At 39.3% G+C, this 21,062-nt stretch overlaps 1 protein-coding gene across 1 annotated transcript in view; it reads right to left on the bottom strand.

Annotated features, from left to right (window-relative positions):
* Window positions 1–21,062, bottom strand: part of Enpp1 (ectonucleotide pyrophosphatase/phosphodiesterase 1) — a 73,033-nt gene that overhangs the window by 6,972 nt on the left and 44,999 nt on the right. The window contains exons 7-23 of the mRNA XM_075947541.1: window positions 20,758–20,837; window positions 20,496–20,615; window positions 19,785–19,894; window positions 18,133–18,198; window positions 17,767–17,839; window positions 14,989–15,097; window positions 13,770–13,901; window positions 11,324–11,355; window positions 10,703–10,830; window positions 9,424–9,493; window positions 8,654–8,741; window positions 6,651–6,820; window positions 5,793–5,844; window positions 4,246–4,400; window positions 2,825–2,954; window positions 1,585–1,665; window positions 305–437 (exon numbers count right to left, since the gene is read on the bottom strand). Of these exons, the coding sequence (XP_075803656.1) occupies window positions 305–437; window positions 1,585–1,665; window positions 2,825–2,954; window positions 4,246–4,400; window positions 5,793–5,844; window positions 6,651–6,820; window positions 8,654–8,741; window positions 9,424–9,493; window positions 10,703–10,830; window positions 11,324–11,355; window positions 13,770–13,901; window positions 14,989–15,097; window positions 17,767–17,839; window positions 18,133–18,198; window positions 19,785–19,894; window positions 20,496–20,615; window positions 20,758–20,837 (1,729 nt within the window). The remainder of the gene's footprint in view (window positions 1–304; window positions 438–1,584; window positions 1,666–2,824; window positions 2,955–4,245; window positions 4,401–5,792; window positions 5,845–6,650; window positions 6,821–8,653; window positions 8,742–9,423; window positions 9,494–10,702; window positions 10,831–11,323; window positions 11,356–13,769; window positions 13,902–14,988; window positions 15,098–17,766; window positions 17,840–18,132; window positions 18,199–19,784; window positions 19,895–20,495; window positions 20,616–20,757; window positions 20,838–21,062) is intronic.

Below are 21,062 nucleotides of genomic sequence, written 5' to 3'. Positions count from 1 at the left end.
AGAACAAGAAGGAACAATGGGAAACGATGGATTGAAGAGAGAAGAATAAAGACTATGGATAGATGGAACCTGTTGTAAGTAAACTTCTATACCTTCAGATCTTTACCCTCCCCGCTTAGCTATTCATGGTGTTTTTATTTGATCCTTGTGAGGGAGTCTTAAAGGCTAAAACTTTCAAGGCTCTCTAAAGTTGTTAACTCAAGGTAGCCCCTAAGAACACATGAATTGTGCTGTACAGAAAACGATCTGCTGACTAGATGGAAATCCCCTCTACAACTACCTTAAGAATGAACCACATCCTTACTGTTTCAGGGTCTCTAAGGAATCATAGCGTCCATCATAATCAAAGTCAAACACAGGACCGCTGACGACACTGACGCCGTTCCTCTCTTTGGCGTACCCTTGCAGCAGGGTGTCATGGAGGTACCGCCATATAACTGAAAAAGAAGACACAGTGCTGGAGTTCCCAAAGAATGGCAGGCCATGCTGCTGTGCGGGAGTGGCTACAACATGAAGCAAAGTTAGTCTTCTGAAAGCTAAGGACTAGGTCAGGTTTGGCTTTAGTCTTAGTGTCGAGTCCAAGTTCCACTATTCACCTTTCTATTAGAGATTCACACATCTTTCTGTACGGGCAGAGGTTTCTGTCCCACCAGGTCCCACAGTCGTTCAGTCCCAAAGAAACACACAGAGGTCTAAATTAATCATAAACTGGTTGGCCTATTAGCTCAGGCTTCTTATTAATCATCTTAACCTATAATTCTTGTCTGTGTTAGCCACATGGCTTGGTACCTTTTTTGGTGAGGCAGTCACATCTTGCGTCCTCTGTGTCTGGGTGACAACTGCAGATTCGCCTTTCCTCTTCCTAGAATTCTCCTGTTCTGGTTGCCCCGCCTCTACTTCCTGCCTGATTTCCCTGCCTATACTTCCTGTCTGGCTACTGACCAATCAACATTTTATTACAACAATACAATATAAGTGAGGGGCCTAAAGGGCAGCTGTATTTCAGTATTTGGAAATACACTTCTTACACTGTAGTAATTATCACATCTCACCAGTGAGCACCGAAGCACCTCAGACTCATGACTGAGATCTGAATTTATCCTCTGAAAACATACATGTGTCATACACAAAAAAATCTAAGTAAAAATGTCCTTATAAGTGCTATATTTTTATATTCTACACCATAAATTTAATTAGATAGGCTTGTTTACTCTTACTAGTGTCAGATACTGAAATGGTTAAGAATCCTATGAAATCTATTCATTTTAAAAAATAAAGCTAATTACACAAATTTACTTAAATTAGGAACCATACTAAAAGTTGATTTAGTAGTTTATTGCAGTCACTAGGCAACTTTAGAGGACATACCTTACCCTTTTTTTCCCCAAAAAAATGTTTATAACATTTAAATACAAAGCATGCAGATACTAGACTAGACAGAATTTTTATGTGTGTGTTCAAATATTTTAAGTTAAACAAACTTTGAAGAATATATTTGATAAGTACACATTTGATCAAAACCATAAATGCTATTACATATCAACTAAATCTACATACACTGAAACTATTGTTAAAGGTCTTTACCTTGAAAACTCTGATACATAGGCACCATATTAGAAGTAAGCAATGCTTCAGAATATATTTGATTTGAATTTTTATTTAGTCCTGTAAAGAAAAAAAAAAGAAAGGAGTTGATCATACAAGAGTTGATCATACAGCACAGATATTATTTTGCAATTTCTTGTGGTGAATACAGGAGCACTTTTAAAAATTAGATGTCACCTGAAGCCTGGCAAAGATGCCCAGGTTCTAGGAGAAGGAAAACACAATACACTTGGCCAACCCTCTTTGAAAAATCAGATTTTAAACTTATTTCTTTGTGCGAATCATTTTCCAAAGAGACGCAAACTAAAGTAAGAAAGTCCCAAATCACACATTTTCAAGCTTTAACCTTATTTGTTTTATTTCCTCTGAAAGAATATTGTGTTTACAGCCTTTTTATGCTTTTTCTTTAGCAGTTTCAGGAAGGCAGTTCTTAACGTCTGGCTTCTGCATGACACCTACCACCCAGAGAAAACAACCCAGGAGTCTGCCTGAGCATGCCACACAAGGCTGCTTTGACTGGCTCTCTTGCAGTCCAACAGGCAAGGTTTGTCTACAGACGCTTACTGGGGCCTGAGCTGGAACTGAGGACTCGAGCATCTAGGACCTTTTGAGTTTTGCCTTTTAAGGCTGGCCTTAAAGAGGCTTCTCCTTAGCACACACATCTGCCACTTTAGAAGGGGAGGCATTCCTTCAAAAGGGCCATTCTAGATGCTCTGCAGCAATGGACGAGCAAGCTATGAAAGCACCACCTTCGCCTACTTCCTTCACCTGTCACCTTCATCCTAATAGGCACCCCCTTCCTAAGACCAGAGGTGGCCTTTCTCTCCCACTGAGTGTTCTACCTGAAGTATTTGCACCAGGCCAACTACTCCCCCAACACACAATGAATCATACATTCAAGCCTTAGACCAATGTCACGAGCCTTAGACCAATGTAACGTTTTCCCAATTATGTTCCTAATGTATGAATTTCACTAATAAATAAAAAGGCTCCCCCACACAGTGCCGCAGAATAATGGAGATATTTCTCGCTAATTTCTTCTATTCCTTTTGTTATTGTTATTATTAATTTGGCACTGACACTCTAACGCAGGGACCGCTACATGCTAGGCGAGTTCTTCAGCAGTGAGTTACAACCTCAGACCCCTGGGAGATGTATAAGTAAGCAAAGAGAGAAGCTAAGTGGGCCAGCCATGGGACAGGGGTCGGGAGGTACTTACTTGGTGGTGCGAGGAAGCCGTACGTTAGCTTTAAATTACTTTTATAAAAGGAACATTTGTGGAGGGGACTAAGTGGGATCCGAGGGTCCTGGTATAAGCAGTTGGAAAAGTTATCCATTGAGAGATAGTCCTGAAGAACAAATAGGGAGGGGTCAGCAGGGCTCAATCACAGAGCAACAGAGGAAGCTGATGAACCAAAGGCAAACTGCATTGCCCAGGCATGGAGTCACAACCTTCTCCGGTTTCCCATTAGTCTATGGACGTTCTCTAACTAAAGCACACTCTACAACGGCAGGGCTATTAATCTCTTTATGTGCAAATAGCTTCCACTGTGATGGTTTTATGTTTTATTTATATATACTTTTCAAACATTGTATGAGATAAAATGTTGATTTCTAGAAATTTTTACACCATCTCCCATATCCAAGCATCAGCTAAAAGTTGCTCAGAGAAGGAGGAGAGCCCCTGAGAACCGAGGTGAAACTCTGGGGGTCGTAATAAATGTGGCTTCATTTAGCTTTGCTTAGATTTTTTAAAAAATCAAATTCGAACACAACCAATGACCATCGCAAGTTAAGGTAATAAATAACAATAAATGCTGGTGCTCACCAAACATGGTGAATGCTACATACTACATACCACAAAGGGAAGAAGAAAACGACTGAAGGTAACCTCCAAAAATGTTTTAAAATGCCCAAGAAATTTTGCATAATAATAAAATAAACACGTTAATAGAAATAATACACATATATATCTATACATCTTTTTATTTAGGAGTCTCAGAGACTATTAACACTAAGTGTCATTTATTAAGTCTAACTGCTCCCCTCAATGGAGCTCTCTTTAATCCCCCAAGTGTATCTTTATGCCTTGCCAATCAACCACAGTTCCTTTGCGACTCTCCTTCCATCTAAGTACCACCGGGCTGGAGTGAGCTACGGTGATAGTAGTCTTATTTGGGGATATTTGCACATGCTGTTTTCAAGGTCTCACTGCTCTGGTGTTGGTAGGAGTAGAGAGAAGAAGTAAACGCCCCCTGGTCTGGGCTGGAATCCTCAGGCAGATGGGAGGCCTCAAGTTCTGAGCCCTAAGGTCTCCTTAGATTGGGTCAGTTGAATACAGTAAACCATGCACTCAAATAGCCACGCATTTAGAAAAGAGAAATTGTGACTCATGAGCCATCTGATTTCATTAGATTATAAATCAGAGTCACACAATATTAAAAATGGGGGGGGGGAGAAGATAAAGGAAAATCAGCTATTGAGAAATTTAGTCTGACTCTCAGAACCATACGGATAAACAGAGGAAGACCTAAAACTTTCCGCTAACTGTTCAGTAGTCTCTTCCTTCCGGAAGGAGTAACAGATTAACACAAGCAAAGAGATTCCAACATCATAGCGCAAGAGTCGACAGATACTTGCATTGCTGAGGAAGGTGTAAGATGTCCAGAGTGGCATGAGGATGTCCTGGCTGTATCCACTCACAAACTGCTGATGGTAAAGAAGACAGATGCTGTGTTTCTTCTGCAGGAAGCGGGGCCTTCCATACGGAGCAGTGGCATAGTCAACGTCCTCCGCTTGGGACAGAAAGGGAAAATAAAACCACATTTCATGTTATTTGGTGATATACAATGGAACACTCATCCAACCCTTTCCTCTTCCGAGACATAGGGAGGAATAAGGTTTGAACCATAAAAATGTCACAGATAGTGCAAAGGACACACCCATGCACAGATGTGAACCTGTGAAACTTGGCCTTTTCACTGAAATATAAATGTTCTATCAACGAGTATCACAAGGGAATACTTCCTTGGATTACTACAAATTCTAGTTAACCAGGACTTACACCACCAAAAGGTATATATAAATAAATAAACAAATCTTTTTGAGAGAAAGTCTCAGGTAGCCCAGGATGGTCTCAAAGTGGGTGAGTAGCCAATACTGACCCTGAACTTCTTAACCTCCTGCACATGGCTCCTGAGTACTGGCATTGCAGGTGTATGGCACCATGCCTACCTTTATGTGGTGTTGGAAGACTGAACCCAGGACTTCGTGCATGCTGGCAAGCAATCTACCAACTTCACTGCATCACGACTCCCCTGAATTCTTTAATATTATTTTAATCACCTACTCTTTACTAAGTAATTATTAAGCAAAAAAAAATATCTGGATATTTAGAAGGAAAAGCCCAAGAACAAAAGACTGAACTGATGGTGGCTTGATGGCCTTTTCTAAGTGTCAGGTGCTTTGCAGAACTCTTTTCATCCTCTGTTTCCTACATCTCCTTAAGAATGGAGATCCTACACCCATTTCACAGATGAGGTGACAGCATCCCATTCCCCATCGCGCTGTTCCTGAGGTCTGAAGTTCTCAGTCTTTACCCCATACTGTAGTAAAAGATTTTAGGGATAAAAGATTGCCCTAACAATAGTTACAAGAGCAATTTCACATAGACCAGCTCAAGTCAGAAATAATGCAGAGTTGAGCACTTTTTTTCCAGCAAGGAACAAAATATCAGTCAGATCATGTAGAGATCAGAGATTCCAGCAAAGCAACTCTGAGCATTCAGGTCACAATTATAAAATATTGCGTCTGTTGCCTACAAAATCATAACCCTCATTTAAAAAATATGAGGAAGTAACTATAGAGAGATAAATCAAACTGTATTAAGGTAACAGATTTTTCAAGCATTTTAAGTTGAAGTCTAAACTTTCTGATACATCTTCAAAAAATTTCAAAACACTTTCAACATGTTCGGAGAGAGAATCATGGCTTTCACAAAACAGGATGCACACCTTTACGGTGTAAAATGATGTGTCTTGCCTTATGACTTACAAGCGAGACTGTCTGGCAAAGAAAACTCATGTCTCATCAACAGTTCCCTGCTTTCTTATTGTATTGGCTCTTTGTAAAGAACCCCCTCCTGCAACAACTCTCTATCACTTCCTCATTTCAGTAACATGACTCACCATCTTCCATGGTCAGATTAAACTGTTGTTGAAAGTCCACAATTGGCACAATCTAAAAGAGGTTCATAAAATGATTTTTAAGGCTTCAGAGAGAGACATGCTTTAGTTCTGTATTATATAATTTTTATAGCATTATCTAATCAATGAAAGAACAAAAATAACATTGTGAAAGTATTGTACCAGTCAGAGGTTTTCCTTCTTAGACAAGGAGGATGAAAGGAGACCCACAACAGTTCCAATAGGACAAAATTATCTGCAGTCATAGAAAACTAAAAATCGGCTTAGTTCTGATATCCACCCCAGGTCTAAGTAAGCAAAAGAGAAAAGTGTAAAATAAACTCCATCTACTAACTTTATGAATGTCGCCCATTTAGTTCACAAATTATTGGATATTTTTACATTCTCACAACTCCTAAGACATTAGCACTGTCCCTAGGGTAGTTAGAACTAAAGAAAATGGAACACCGTGTTATATCCGTTTGAACAAAAACCTCCCTCCACCCCCAGCTAAATTTTCAGTATGTTGGGCTGTATTTTAGAGACGGAGCATTTTCAGTAAGGTGGGTTTACTCTGCTCAAGGGATCCTCCAGCATGCACCCCACCTGCCCTCAAGGGATGGCAACACCAAGTGATAGAAATGGCTAAACGTGCGAAAGTTAGATGGGGAGATGTCTAATAAAAGGTCTACATGTGTTTTTAGATTTAAAAGTAAACATACAGATGCTCAATAACTGTGTTATAGCCAACATCTACATTTTAACTTTATCATAGCTGTTTCTGTAGCACACACACACACACACACACACACACACACGCATGCACGCACCAGTGCTGTTAAGCATCACATTTATACCTACCACCGTGGAGTTGCACGTGCAGCCGAGGTTATTTGACGGTGACTTGATCGAACACTGATCCGGGGAGCTTTCTTCTTGGGGAAGACTTGGGTTGTAAATAGGTTTCTTTAGAAGGTGATTAAGGCTTCCATGGCTTCCATTATTAGGAGCTGGGATCAACCCTAATAAATCTGCATAGTTCCAAGAACAGTAAAGAGTTAATTAGAAGTTTCCAGGTCAAACAAATTGATTTGTACCATGAGTTTCATTTTAGTGTTTTAAATCCAATGCATTTGATTCTCTTACTGTCTAACTAGAATGAAGATAGAACATATATACATAGCTTTCCACAATAGGAATCTGTGGTTCCTTTACCCATATAAAGATTTTATTACTCTTTAAAAATTGCATGTGTGTGTGTGCATGTGAGCGCAAACGCCTGTGGAGGCCAGAAGGGGCCTGCAGCTGCCTGATGTGGTTCTGGGATCTGAGTCTGAGTCATTTGGAAGAACTAGAGAGTGGTCTCTGCATCCCAAATGTGGTGTTCTAATACTGACATAAGTGCTATACCACAAACATTCCTGTACTTTTCATTTATTTTAGCCTGACATGGTTGCACATGCCTCGCACTCAGGAGGCAGAGGCAGGCAGATCTCTGAGTTTAAGGCAAGCCTGGTCTATACAGTGAGTTTCAGGGTAGCCAGGACTACACAGGGAAACCCTGTTCCTTTATTTTTAACTGTGTATATGTGGGTCTATGTGTGAGTGTGTGTACATGAATGCTGATGTCCACAGAAGCCAAAGGCATTGGAGCCACAGAAACTAAAGTTATAGCTGGTTATAAGCCACCCAACATGGGTGCTAGGGACCAAGTCCCGGTGTTTTGTAAGAGCAATGCTAGATCTTAGCACTAATCCCATCTTTCTGGCTAGAATCTGATCTTCTTAATACAAAGTGCAGCATATATGGTGCATTTCCCCACAAAATTTCCTTAACTTTGAATGTGCAAGAAATATAGTTAATAGCTACGATGATATTCTCCCTTTTAAATTTAATTATCAAAAGAGCTGAGTAATTTATCACCAGTACTTGACAATAAGTGTTCAAAGTGTTTTACCTAAGGTATCATACAGGGCTTAGAAGGCGAACACAGCTCTGTTTGAACCTGAGACTCATAAACTTAATAATAATAACAAATATTTGTATTATTAAACACTTATTTTATACAAGATATTATTCTAAATAGATTAGGATCTATAAACTCAAGTTCATGAGCTCTCATAAAAAAGAATTATACTATTATACTCAAGACATAGCTAAGGTTTTGAAAATTCCCAGTACTACAATCAAAAAGAAAATAAATAAATTTGGGGCCTGGAGACGTGGCTTCGCTGTTTAGAGTGCGTACTATTCTTCAGTTCCCAGAGCTCACATTAGGTGTCTCATAAGCACCTGTAACCCCAGCTCTGGGGGGATGTAAAGTCTTATCCTGGCCTCTGTGCTCAGACATGTCGCACATACTCACATAGCCCCATATACAGAACTACAAACTCAGATGCACAATTCCATCATAAATATACCAGTTCAGAAGTCATGGGTCGGGCAAGCCATACTCATTGTGGATCTTCCTTCATGTCTACTGACAGGACCATCCACCCAACCAGCACTGATTTCAGACACGCCACCTGACAGGACCATCCACCCAACCAGCACTGATTTCAGACACGCCACACGTTCTGGAAATTTTTCACCAAACCCTTTTCGGTGCTTTCCGTCATGGCTGAGTCAAATGTCATAAACTAAAGCCTCAGACTCTGAGTGTTGGACTTTTCCCATGTTCTGGGTAAACTGGACAGCTAAGTCATCAGGCAGCATGCCCTGCATAGCCTTCTAGGGGCTCTCAGTCAGGGGAAAGAACACAGGAACAGAAATATCTTCTCTCACTGTGCTAGCATGCCCACAGAGGTGCCAAGTGTGCACCGCAGGCCACCCGTCTTCAGAAGAAATGTGCTGCTCACACTTACCGCACATTAAGTTGTAGACTTCAATATTTTCAAAGGATTCCACTTCAGTGCCGTGTTTGAATGCAGGTCCATAGCCAATGAAGAGAGCCTGAATTTGCCAGAAATGTTTAAGCTTATCACTTTGATTCAGTTAGTCGTGTAACCTATCAAAATTTTAGACTGCATTGCACACGTATATGTACATAACTGAAACACCATGCCCAGAGGGCAGTCTTGGATATAATTTTAATTTTCATTGTATATATAAATTAAAGAGACCTAGAACTTTTCTGTTATTTTTACTATAATACTTGATTATCGGAACAGAATGAAAGATGAAATAGCTGTTTTTTTTCCCCATATATGACATGGGACAAACACCTCACCCTGCGCACTTCATAGAGTGCTACAGAGAGAAAATTCAATCGTTACTACCACTAGATTAGAAAAAGGTTAAAGTGCCAGGCACACGCCAGGTGTTGCCTCCTTTCAGACAATAATCATGACAACCTCTCATCCATCAAATCACTGACTTTCACCATGAGCCAAACAGTTCATAGGGCACAGATAAGTTCAAAATGACTGTGAGATACTTAGGAACGAGGTCGGTAAATCCCATGTCCATGGAAACATGAACACAAACTACCAACAAATTCCTAAATTCCTCCCAAAGGCAAAAAAGCTCAATTACTGTCCCATTATATGCCCAGTCTGGGTTTTTACAGCTTAGACCTCATTTGCCAGCTTTCTCCAGATTAATCCTATTGGGGGAGTAGGAAAGATTTACTCACTTGCATATTTGGAAACAGATTGTCAGAGCCATGAAATCCACTTCCACAGTATTTCCTTTCTGATGGATTCCTAAATTTTGACATAATCTTATATTACAAATTATAATAAATTAGTACTATAATTCAAGTCGTTAAACAAATCTTCAGCCACATAACTGTTTTCCTTCATAAAGTACAAATGGCTTTTACTAAATCAACATAAACTAATAAACCACCTGGCTTTGAAACTCCTGGACATTATCCTTTATGCTATATTGCTCAGAGTTGATCTGTTCATGAAACAAAAGACAGAGGTGACCAAACCTTTGCATAGAGACGGAAGGAAGGGACTTGAAGTGCTAACCATAGAGAATGTCATTAGTCTCCAATCTGTTGGGTTTCAACTTCTCCTGTGAGTCATTTGTAAAATCTCAATAATGATGAGGTTTATAATAAAGCTCAGATGTAGTATTTTGTTGTTATTGGAGGCACTGGGGATTGAACCAATGGTTCTGAACATGCTAAGCAGGCAAGCACTTCATCACTGAGCTGTATCCCCACCCCCTCATGTACAGTCTTTAAATAGCCACTATATATCAAACCTCCTGAGGGTGGTGGTTAGCTCACCATGCATCTTCTGGACTAAAAGCCCAGCTCTCTACTAGAATGGAGAGGGTGTGACTGTTTTGACAGAACTGTTTCACTTCTTAGGTATTGTTTGTCAGGGGTATTTATCACAATCAATGAATAGTTTTATGGTGACTACCAAAAGATTTAATGATCCTGTTTTGAGATACGAACATTATTAATCATCCAAATATTTTAGTGCGCAGCCCAACAAGCTGTGGTTGCTTGATGGGCTGGTTTGAGCAGCAGCTATGTATAATAAAGACACTTGCTTGTTAGAAAGTGATTTCATGACTACGGGCCTTGGAAGGGTTGTTAGAAATGGGGACTATGTAGAGGCGACACAGCGGTAAACGGGGACACATTAGTGTAAAGCACTAGAAACAGCCAGCATGGATGTGAGCAGCTAGAGCAACATTCTCAGGCAGAACTGAGATGTTTAGCAATGCCTGGAAACATTTTCAGCTGCCCTAAGTAGAGAAAGAATACTAGAAATAAGTCCAGGGTGCTGCCAAATTCCCAGTAATGAACTGAGCAGCTTATAGCAAGTATCTAATTCAAAATGTTTAGAGTTTAAAATTAGATTGCCATGTACTGTTCAAAGAGGGCCGGTCTTCACCTTGAACGGATACTAGATCAGGCTGAGCATGCCCAGGAGGGTCACAGAACTTACAAGGCAAGTTGCCACTGGGAGTCCAAATAGAAGGTCAGCGGCTCGATCCTGTCGCTTTTGGCGAAGTGCAAACGCTTGGGTAGCAGGTGTTTCAGGTAAGGCCTAAAGTGCTGGTTTGGCTCCCGGCACTGATGTCCCAAAAGACAAAAAAAAAAAAAAAAAAAACCCCTGTTATTCTCTTGTCATCTGGGGTGTAAATATCTCTTGAAAAAAATCCCTTAGCTTCAGATAGGCTTTATTCAGAAACATTTTACCTGCCAGTCAGGAAGACACTCGTGCTGGTAGGAAACTAAGGGTTCTTGCTAGCTACAGAATTTGAAAGGGAGTGGAAACTTTTATTGGGCATTATAATTAATACTGAGCACAATTACTAGGACTCGTAGAGTGTCACTAGGTTATAGTAGAGTTACAACTGATGTACTTATTTCACATGTCCTGTTAAATAGGACTTTAAAAAATGTTTTGATCCTTAAAAGGTATCAATTATGAAATATAATACAAGCAAAACTCAGCATTAGGACAAAATATATTTTTAAAATAGACATTTAGCATAGACCAAACCTGTCATGTATATTACCAAAAACAGCAATAACTAAATAACAAAAAAGTTAATATACTCACAGAAAGATTTTTTGCGAGGCCCTCATAATTAACTGGAGAGACAAACAAAAGAATTAACAGCTAATGATATACTACAATGAAAAGTACAAATGATACACAACATGCAATATTGTTACACTCAAACTCATCAATGAAATATCAAAGCATATTTTCTTTCCTTTTTTGAGAAAAACAGGATCTCACGTATCCCAGGCCGGCCTCAAACTCACTATGCAGCCAAGGACGTCTTTGACTTCTAATCTCCCGGCCTACAACTCTGGGACTACAGGCACGTGCCACCGTGCCCAATTCATCATGTGGTACGGAGGCTCAAACTCTGATCCAGTTAAGCAAGTTCTCTGCCAGTGAGCTACATCACCAGCCCCCAAGGCTAACTTCAAACAGCTCATTCGCCCCATCACTGTATGGCCACTGAAAAGAACAGACAAATCTTTAGGTACCTCTGTGTAATGATGACCAAAAAACGGTGTCACATTGGTACATAAAAAGGAAACTAATACATTATCTATCTACCCATCTATCTGTGCATCCATATGCTCGCCCATTCATCTACTTCTGCTTGTCCATCCATCCATACACTCAGTTACCCAAATACCATCTAGATCTAGCATAACTTTGCTGTGTAATAATAAAATATTTATTTTAGATACATTACAGAAAATATTTAGGAAAACATAGCCCAAACATAACAAGCTGTCTCTAAGGAGAAGAAATAAGCCGTGGAGAAGAGAAGGAAAGGTTTTTCTTCTTTGCACATTTCACAACTCAATGGCAAGTCTGGAATTTTCACATAAAACAGACACAAAGGAGAGGGCAAGCGGACTGGTGTAAAAGCTAAGTGTAAAGGAAGGGCATTAGATTTGCCTTGTGAATTTTGTTCTACATATCAGTAAGCCGAGCTTTCTAAACTTTCATTGACTTTTCTGTTTAGCTCTACACAAATCTGAGAAAATTACACAGACAAAAGAATCCATATTTTATGTAGACAGATGAATTGATATATAACTTTTTCTTTAATTTGGGAATTTTGGAGCCCTAACTGGAATAAAGCTGTGGCTAAAACTCAGTCCCACGCCAAACAGCACTCAGGAACGTCAGTCAACATGTTAATCCAGTCACTCCATTCCAAATGTAATCCTGGAATGTCAGTTTATATGGTTTTAACATTAACCAGGCACGGTCACCTCTCAATATCCATGAGCAATGTCTCGATGACCTTCCCTGACATGCTAGCATCCTCAGATGTTCAAGTCGCCTACAAAATGATGAGGCCTTTGCACTTAATTGACATTATCTTTCTGTATATCTTAAATCATTCTGCATTACTCATAATGCCTTACAAGGCAACTGAACTGCAGCTAGTTATTAGACTGCATTATTTAAAGAAAAATGACAGAAAAAAAATCTGTATATGCTTAGAAGAAACATTTTTCTCCTTTTAATTTCTTCTTTCAGTAGGTCGGGTCAAGAGACTTCCGTGGAACTTCTGCATACAGTTCCAAATTAAAAAAGAATCAAACAAAAATTTCTTGTGTTTTGAATACAGAACCTTTGATTTGTGCATATTTGCACGAACATTTTCTTGGAGTGAAATGCATTTTTCTTCACTAATATTCAACTGTCTCTACTGAAATTAATTTCATTGCACAGCCCAAATCTAACCAATTTTGATAATTTAAACACATTTATATTTCCATTGCAAAACTAGTTATATCAAAATGATAAGTAAAACCAAAGATGGAAATCAAAGTGGGGCAATAAATATAAAACACAGTTATGGAGTGACTTTGATCTGCAGAATAATAAAAATATTTTTGTGCTTAGTTTTGTAGACCAGCCTGGCCTTGAACTTATAGACATCTACCTGCCTCTGTCTTCCAGGTGCTAGGATTAAAGACATGCACCACCACTACTTGGCAATAATAAATATCTTTAAACACACTTTGGCAGTTTGTGTTCCAATGTGATCAAGAAAGAAGATAAAATTGCTTGTCTTACTCTAAAAGATGCATGCTATTGCTTAGGGAAACTGTTTAAGGAAATCACTTCTTAGTAAAGGGACTGATTGTTTACAAAATGCATAATTTCTGGTATATTCCTCCTCATAACATAATATGACTTGAAAATGATGTGAGTTATTTTAATGGCATGCCATTCATTATCTAACCTTTAAAGATACTGTTGAATTTTTCTCATAAACAGTGCATAAAACTTCATAAATAAACATTAAATTGTAATGTGAAATTCTATTAAGATAACCAAATAATGTTTAGTCCAAGAATATAAAGTTGGTAAGTGGTTAAGCTCTCTTCACTCTGATAAAACTCTCTTAAGTACCAGATATCTGACTGGAGAGTTAATCATGCTCTCCTATGGCTAACAAACATGGATGTAGAGGAGTCACTTTCTCCCGAGCTATCTAATGTAAGCAAACAGCTTCACTCACATGTGTAGTATTTCTCTGGGACATCAGTGGGTCTCAGGCGGGCAGCAGGCCCATAAACAACCTTGACATTGTTCACATCCCCCAGATACTTATTCAGGTACACATACTTCTTACAACTGCCTTGCTCCATGCCTGGAAGAAATAAACCACCAGAACATGCTGAAACATAGCCAGAAAAAGCAGCACATAAAGCAGAATTTCTTTCATTTGCAGAATTTGATTTTGTTTCTTTGTTGTTATTGCTTTTTTGTTTTCTGTCCTGAACCCAGGTCCTCTGCAAAAGCAGTTAGCACTCCCAGTGGATGAGCCATCTCTCCAGACTTTCAATATGTATTTGCTGTTCCTTCATCTGCAACTTTGTCATTTAATTAAGTGTTCCTTCTTCCTGGTGAATTATAGTATCACCATGTGTGTAAATTAGGATGTCTTACCACAGCTGAAGAGGGCGACTTACCCCAAATCACTTCATATTAAACTGGAGAATATGCCTGAAGTATGGGAGCCCTGAGCATACAATATGTTAGAACTGTCTGCTAAGCTCTCTATAACTATTTCTGAAGCAAAAACAAGTGACATTATCAAAAGAAAGCAGAGAGAACCTAGTTTCTTTCTTGCATGGATGCTATTCTGTAATCCCAAAGCTGTATATCTGTAACAAAAACTGCATTCTGGGGACCAGTGAGATAGCTCAGCTCAGAACCCATGGTGAAAAGAGAGACAGACCCCCAAAAGCTGTCCTTTAACCCACTGTGGTGTATCTGTGTATATACAAATAATTAATTAAATTAAAACTGGTAATAGACTATATTGTGAGAAACAGAAATTTAAAAAAATGTGCCTCCAAAATCATATGTACCATAATAAACATACTAAAACAAATTGAAGAGATACATAAGAATGTGTACCAATTAATAGAAAATTATAGTTACAAAATTCAGTACTGAAGGTTAGAAACACTTTAAATTATGATGTAGAATTTTCTCAAATCAGAAATTAGATAATTGGTGGATCGTATGCACACAAGTTTCTTTAATTTTATGCTTTACTTATATTTTCTATTTAATGCATTTCCCTAAAAACTAGCCATAAGAAACCACATTTTAAAAAGAAGTTTTACCCATAACATCCAGTAAAAATAATGAAACAAGAACCAATCAAACCAACGTAAAAAACAAAACCTCTGTGCAATATGCAGCGTACATGAGTGGACTCAGATTACCATGGTCTGAGATGAGGATGAGGTTCAGGCACTTATCCAGGCTCAGGTCCTTCAGGCCGTCCATCAGCATGCCGACCATGCGGTCAACCTTCTGCAAGGCCTTGATGACCTAGGAATGGGAAGCAGCCTTGTGGGATGTACTCCACAGTAATGTTATGTCTCCATAGTCACAGTCTAATCGGAGGAAGGAGGGAAGGAAAGAAAAAAGAGAAGAGAGAGGAAGGGAGAGAGGAAGAGGCTACTGAGGTATTGATAAACTATGATAAATACACATTAGATCAATACTGGTCAAGATCATAAAAAATCTGCCAGTCATTAAGAATAGCAAGGTACAGATCCTATACGTACTCAACCATATACTGTGGGGTTTCTCCATTAACTGGTTTCTCCTGGGAATCTAAGTATCAAATTCAGCCTAGACTCAATTAAACTAGAATAATGCTCACTCTAGACTTTAGCTTCTGGGCAGAAAACAATGCAATCTTAATTAGCATTTTTCTTTTCACAATTGATTTCTTCTTGAATCATTTAAATGGTCACTGTATGAGCACCATGCTTCCGGATTTTCAAAAAAATTAAAGTTAATCCTCAAAAGCTTCATGTAGTGCTTTGTACTTTTCAATAAGACATTTAGACCTCTCATTTCCTTACAAAATGCCTATGATGTGTACATCAATATTCCAAGGCTACAGAAGCGCTAGTAATTTGGTTGGGCTGCTTTTGGGCATTTTTTTTCCCTCTCACCTTATAAAGTCTTGCCTGTGTTTTCTGGACTCTATCTTCACCCACAGCTTGTACATCTCAGTTTAATATGAGACAAGCTCCTTCAACATGGTCCTCCACTCACAGGAAGACAGCCAAACAACATGGAATTTTTAAATTTTAAATATCAAAGTGGTTTTGAGGTGCCAGTAATGCAAAGAGAGCTGAATAGAGTTTATAAGTTGATGAATAGGATTTGAAAAGTAGGAGGCTCCATCCTGAACAAGAACACATCAGAAAAGCAGGAAGATGAGCAAATCACAAAGGGTCGCACTCAATCTTAATCATATGATTATCATATACATTGTTTTTCAGCCAAACTGACCTTGTCACTGGCCTTAGGTATCAGTGAAATAATAAAAATTAATAATTAAAATGATGAAAATCACACAAGCTGCCTGGCCAATTGTCCAAACCATGGGAACACCCATGAGAAGCAGCGATGAGTTTCTCTAGACATACTGTGATATGGCCAAGTTCAGGTCGTGCCTCTTCATAACCCTGCCTCGGGTAGGGAACATGTCTGCTTTACTGATGACAGAGTCGAGACAAAGTGTGTACGCTAAGGGTGCTCAATGCCACGGTGCTCGGGTCACGTATTTTGGTTGAAGGACTACAAAGGACAGAAACAGTCCTGGCTGAGGACCAGTTTCCTTCTCTTTTGCCAGATATGAAAGCAACACAAAATAAGACCTGCTCTTTCAAAGGGTTCAACTCCATGCCAGACATGCCAGAAAAACAAGGAAAGATGGTCTATTCAGTGGTTTAAATTTGAGGGGGGGGGCAGGGGACTGCTATCTGTCCCTATTAATACATTCAGCAATATTGCATTTAAATTAAGGAGCTCAGAGAGCCACCCAAAATAGAGCTCACAATGGACATGCCAGACCACTGATAAGAATCCTAAAGACTTACAAATCATCTAGCCTAGGTCACCCAGGCAGAGAACTAACATGAATTTGGGGGTACAGGGTTTGTAGTCTGTCTTCTAGACTCATAAAAGGCAACAGATAATTAGAGAACTTTCACTCTTCTTGTTATGCTCAACGGGATTCCCAAGTTCTGAGTTTCTATGGACATCTCAGGCTATAGATACGAATTCATGTTACAAAAGGAAGCAACATGGAAGCACAGAGGGAGCAGCTCAAGTCACCTAGAGTGCTAATGCTGCCTCCACTCCAGGATATGCAAAGGCATGGCGATGTGAGCTCTGAAAGTCATTAAATGCTGCTTTATTTGGCCTGAAACCAGCCACGTTACTAAACCATAGCTGGTCAAGCAAGCACTTTGAACCTTTCCTCCCTAGGATACTGGTTCCCATTAATGTCACAGTAACTAACATGAATAATTATTGTTTGCCTGGTTCTTTACTTTTGATAATATCTTCCATTCTTTCCATTTCTAGCTCTGTTAGAAGCACGGCTTTCAGGCAGGAGTGTCTGCTAAGAGTAAGAAGAGGCATTTCCACTGTGACTTCTATCCAATATTCCCATAGAAATTTAGAGTCTTAGATACTTAAAGACCTCTCACATAAAGCACTCAGGTTTGAGGGCAAAGAGAGAGGCTACAGAGTGTATAAAACGATTCTGAATTGAAAAGCCAGGTAGGGATAGTGTGGTGCAGGCTTTGACCCCAGCACTCAAGAGGCAGAAGCAGGCAAATCTCTGAGTTCAAGGTCAGCCCGGTCTACAGAGTGAGTTCTAGTACAGTCAACGTTACACAGAGAAACCCTGCCTTGGAAAAAAAAAAGTTTCAGAGTTGAAAACACATAATTGAATCCAACAGTTCAATTTAGCACTGTAAAAATATAAGCAATATCAGTTCTCTCAGCTCTTGTTTTGTTCAAATTGTTCTCTTCAGTTAAGTCGAATTCTGTGCAATACTCCCTACTCCCTCTTTCCATAAACCACAGGGAATACTTTCCAGAAATCATAGCACTTCACAGAATGTTCTAGAAGCACACTCCAGTACACTAAGGTTAACGGAGCGATCACATACAGATAAGAATGAGCTTACCTCACTGCTGACAGGTCCATGAGAATGCCCTGAGGAGTCCGGTTCTTCTAAATACAGAGTGTAAAAGTGTGGTCTAAATCAAACAGTATCAAAACGTAATATTTTACGGACACATTGAAGAACAGAACGAAAAGAATAATTCAACAGTTGACCCTGATTTAAACATCCTACAGCACTGGGGAAACATTGCTAAACTTCTGCGGAACTATTTACAGGCTTGGGATTCTCCAAACTGAAGCGGCAATTGTTCAATTTCGTCGGATGTAAGACATCAGAGCAAACAGCAGTTTTGTTGTTATCTGTTTGTTCGAAGCACATGATGTCTATAAAACAAAGGAGCCTTTGTACCAGAAACTGTCTACATACCTTTCAAAGCTAGGAAGCTGCAGCCACTTGAGAACAGCTAAAATTCTTTCTTCAAAGGGAACTGACCTAAAATTAAAGATAAGCAAATTAAACCAAATCTGCAATAACTATATGTCAAACGTAAATACTTTCCTTATTGGAAATAATATTAAGTGTAACCAAAGCAAGCCAAGACTGAGGTTTATTGGCCATCCTGTAGTCCACTACTCGGGAAACTAGTGCAGAAATACTGTAGCTTGAGGTCAGGCTGGACTCCATGGAAAGACCCTGCCCCATAGACTCTGCCTCCGCTAATAGGTGTTATTTTGAAACTTAATTTTTATTTCTAAGGAAGGCCAAAGTTTAACTTTATACAAAAAAAATTGTAGTCATGCTTAAAAACATATTTCTTGTTTCTTTTGCCATAGTATACATTCCGTTGAGCCAGTCACTGTCTCAAGAAGAACAGGTGCCTCAGAGGACTCACTCACTGGTGTGCAGGAAGCAGACACCACGAGGACAGCTTACAATTCTCCAGACAACTTTCTTTAACGAAATTAGTTCTGTTTCCTCTGGCCCCTGGGTTTTGTTGGCACAGTACTTGAGCAGCCTTCCTCCCTGATATAATCAGCTGCCGTCTTCACTACATCTTGGAAATCTAGTCTATTCCTCATTAATCTGTGTGTTCACCTAGACTAGTGTGAAAAAAGCTTATCAGATCCCAGAGATCATCTCAGCCTAGGAGATGAAAACCGTGACGAGCAGCAGCAAGAGGAACAGGCGACACTTTCTGCTTCTGCGAACCATACAGAACACACAGTAGCATGAGACTAGTAAGAAATACCCTCCTTTCCTAGTCTGGGATTCGTGAACATTTTGGGCACTCTTGGGTATACTGTATTGCTGTTTTGTCATCAATTTCAAAAGTAGAAAAGAAACCATTTTGGTAGTTTTGCTAAAATCACTCAGAGAAAGTCTTCCTTAAAATGGTTGTATGATTTGGAAAATCAGGGAGACTGTGCTAATAGGCCTTTATCTTAGAGAGCAAACAGACTGAAGCAATTTAGAAATGTAAATACAAAGATGCAAGGGTCTTCTAAACAGTGTTCCAGACCCCACCATGCAGTAGCTCTTGCCTGCCTATGTTATTCAATGCATCTACCCTTTTCTTCTCTTGTTCTTTTCCTTCCTAGAGTTAAAATATGTAGTACCTCTGTTTCCCCTGCTCCTTCTTTCATTTATTCCTTCTGTGTTTTTTTAAGAATTTAAAAAAGAGACTGGTTGCAAAACTCAAGATGGCCTTGAATTCGCATAGGCTGGCCTGGATCCCACTCTGTAACCTAGGCTGGCCCGAACTCAGCCATCCTGCCTCAGTGCCTAGCTACTTGAATATAGAGCCGTACCAACATGCCCAGTATTGCTTCATTTCTTAAATCACTGCCCAAGAATTGGAACACATTTTGGCAGAGTTTCTACAAAATGTTGGTCTCATTTTACTTTCCATTCATCATCCATCTGAAACTCTGAAAAAAAAAAAGGTTCTTAACTGAAATATCTTGACTTATGATCTTGACTTATTCAAATGTTGACACTCTGGACTCAATAAAAAGGGTATAAGAGAAATATAAGTTATTTTATATTACAAAACCTAGGAAAAGTTCATCTGCACCTACCCGTTATACACTTTGTAGAAATCCGGAAGAATTCCATCAATTTCCACATCTGATCCAGGCCAGAAGTATGTGCCAGACCTGACCTGCTGATGATTAGCTGTGACCCAAATCTGGGGAAGAGAAGGGAAGGAAGTTAGGAGACAACGAAAACATTAGCCTCTGAGAAGACAGAGAGCGTTAGCCGTTATCCCTGCATTCCTCTCTGAGGATGCAATGTTCTCAAGGTGAGGGAGCTCCAGCAGTTAGATTCCAATAATCATGTAAGTATTATCAAACCATGGTAGATAACATTACTTCATAGTATTAAACAAACTTAGATGTTTAAGAAGCTGAAAATAAGAACTACGCTAGTTTGATCATTATGCACTGTGTACACACACCAAGTTATCACGCTCGACACCATCAGCATATGAAGGTAAATAATAATTAATAAAAACTATCATGCCAAACAATTAGTACTAAAAGAGAGAAGACTCAAGCTAGAAAAAAACACAGTATAATCCAAATCTATCTCTAAAGTATGCTGTTCTTAAACTGTGCAAACATACATACACACGCGAGTGTCTGCACTCACTGGCACTACAGAAGGATAGTCAGAGGCACAGAGAGATAAAACGAGCTGCCAAAATTCCTAGGGCATCAGTTTACTTTTTTCTGATTAAAATAAGTCAGAATAATAAACTATTTCAGTAGCCACAGCAAACAGCTTACCGGCTGTCCTTTGTACCACAAAGGGTTGAATTTCTCTTTACTTTTAAGTGAGAAAGAAGCATTCATTTGGGGGTCATACATCTTGTTGTCAATTATGCCATGGGATTCTGGGTAAAGTCCCTAAGAAAAGATCAATTCAAGATTAGAGCTCACATTGCCAAACAAATTATTTCACTCTGATCTGAGGTTGACTTATTCTTTTGAACAATGCTTTAATTACATCCTCCTGGTATGAACACAGAAAGCTGAAATGTCCACTCACTGTGACGATGCTGTAATGATTGGGAAATGTTTTTGTAGGGTACACAGGTCTCATGTTTTTCGTGTATGTTCCACAGTTTTCTAGACAGAAAAAAACAGACACTGCTATTAGGCATATCATATAAAGTTATTACCCCAGGATGTAGGGCAAGCTGCTGGATCAAAATTCAGAACAAATGAAAAGTAACACAATTACTATAATGAAAAAATATATTTATTTCTTTCTCTTTCCTGTCTTCTATGTACCTAGGATGGCATCAAGCTTGGTGTATAGCAAAGGAGAATTTGAACTTCTGATCTTCCTGT

Source organism: Microtus pennsylvanicus, chromosome 1, assembly GCF_037038515.1.
Source record: "Microtus pennsylvanicus isolate mMicPen1 chromosome 1, mMicPen1.hap1, whole genome shotgun sequence".
Classification (NCBI taxonomy): domain Eukaryota; kingdom Metazoa; phylum Chordata; class Mammalia; order Rodentia; family Cricetidae; genus Microtus; species Microtus pennsylvanicus.
This window is presented reverse-complemented; position numbering and strand designations above follow the sequence as displayed.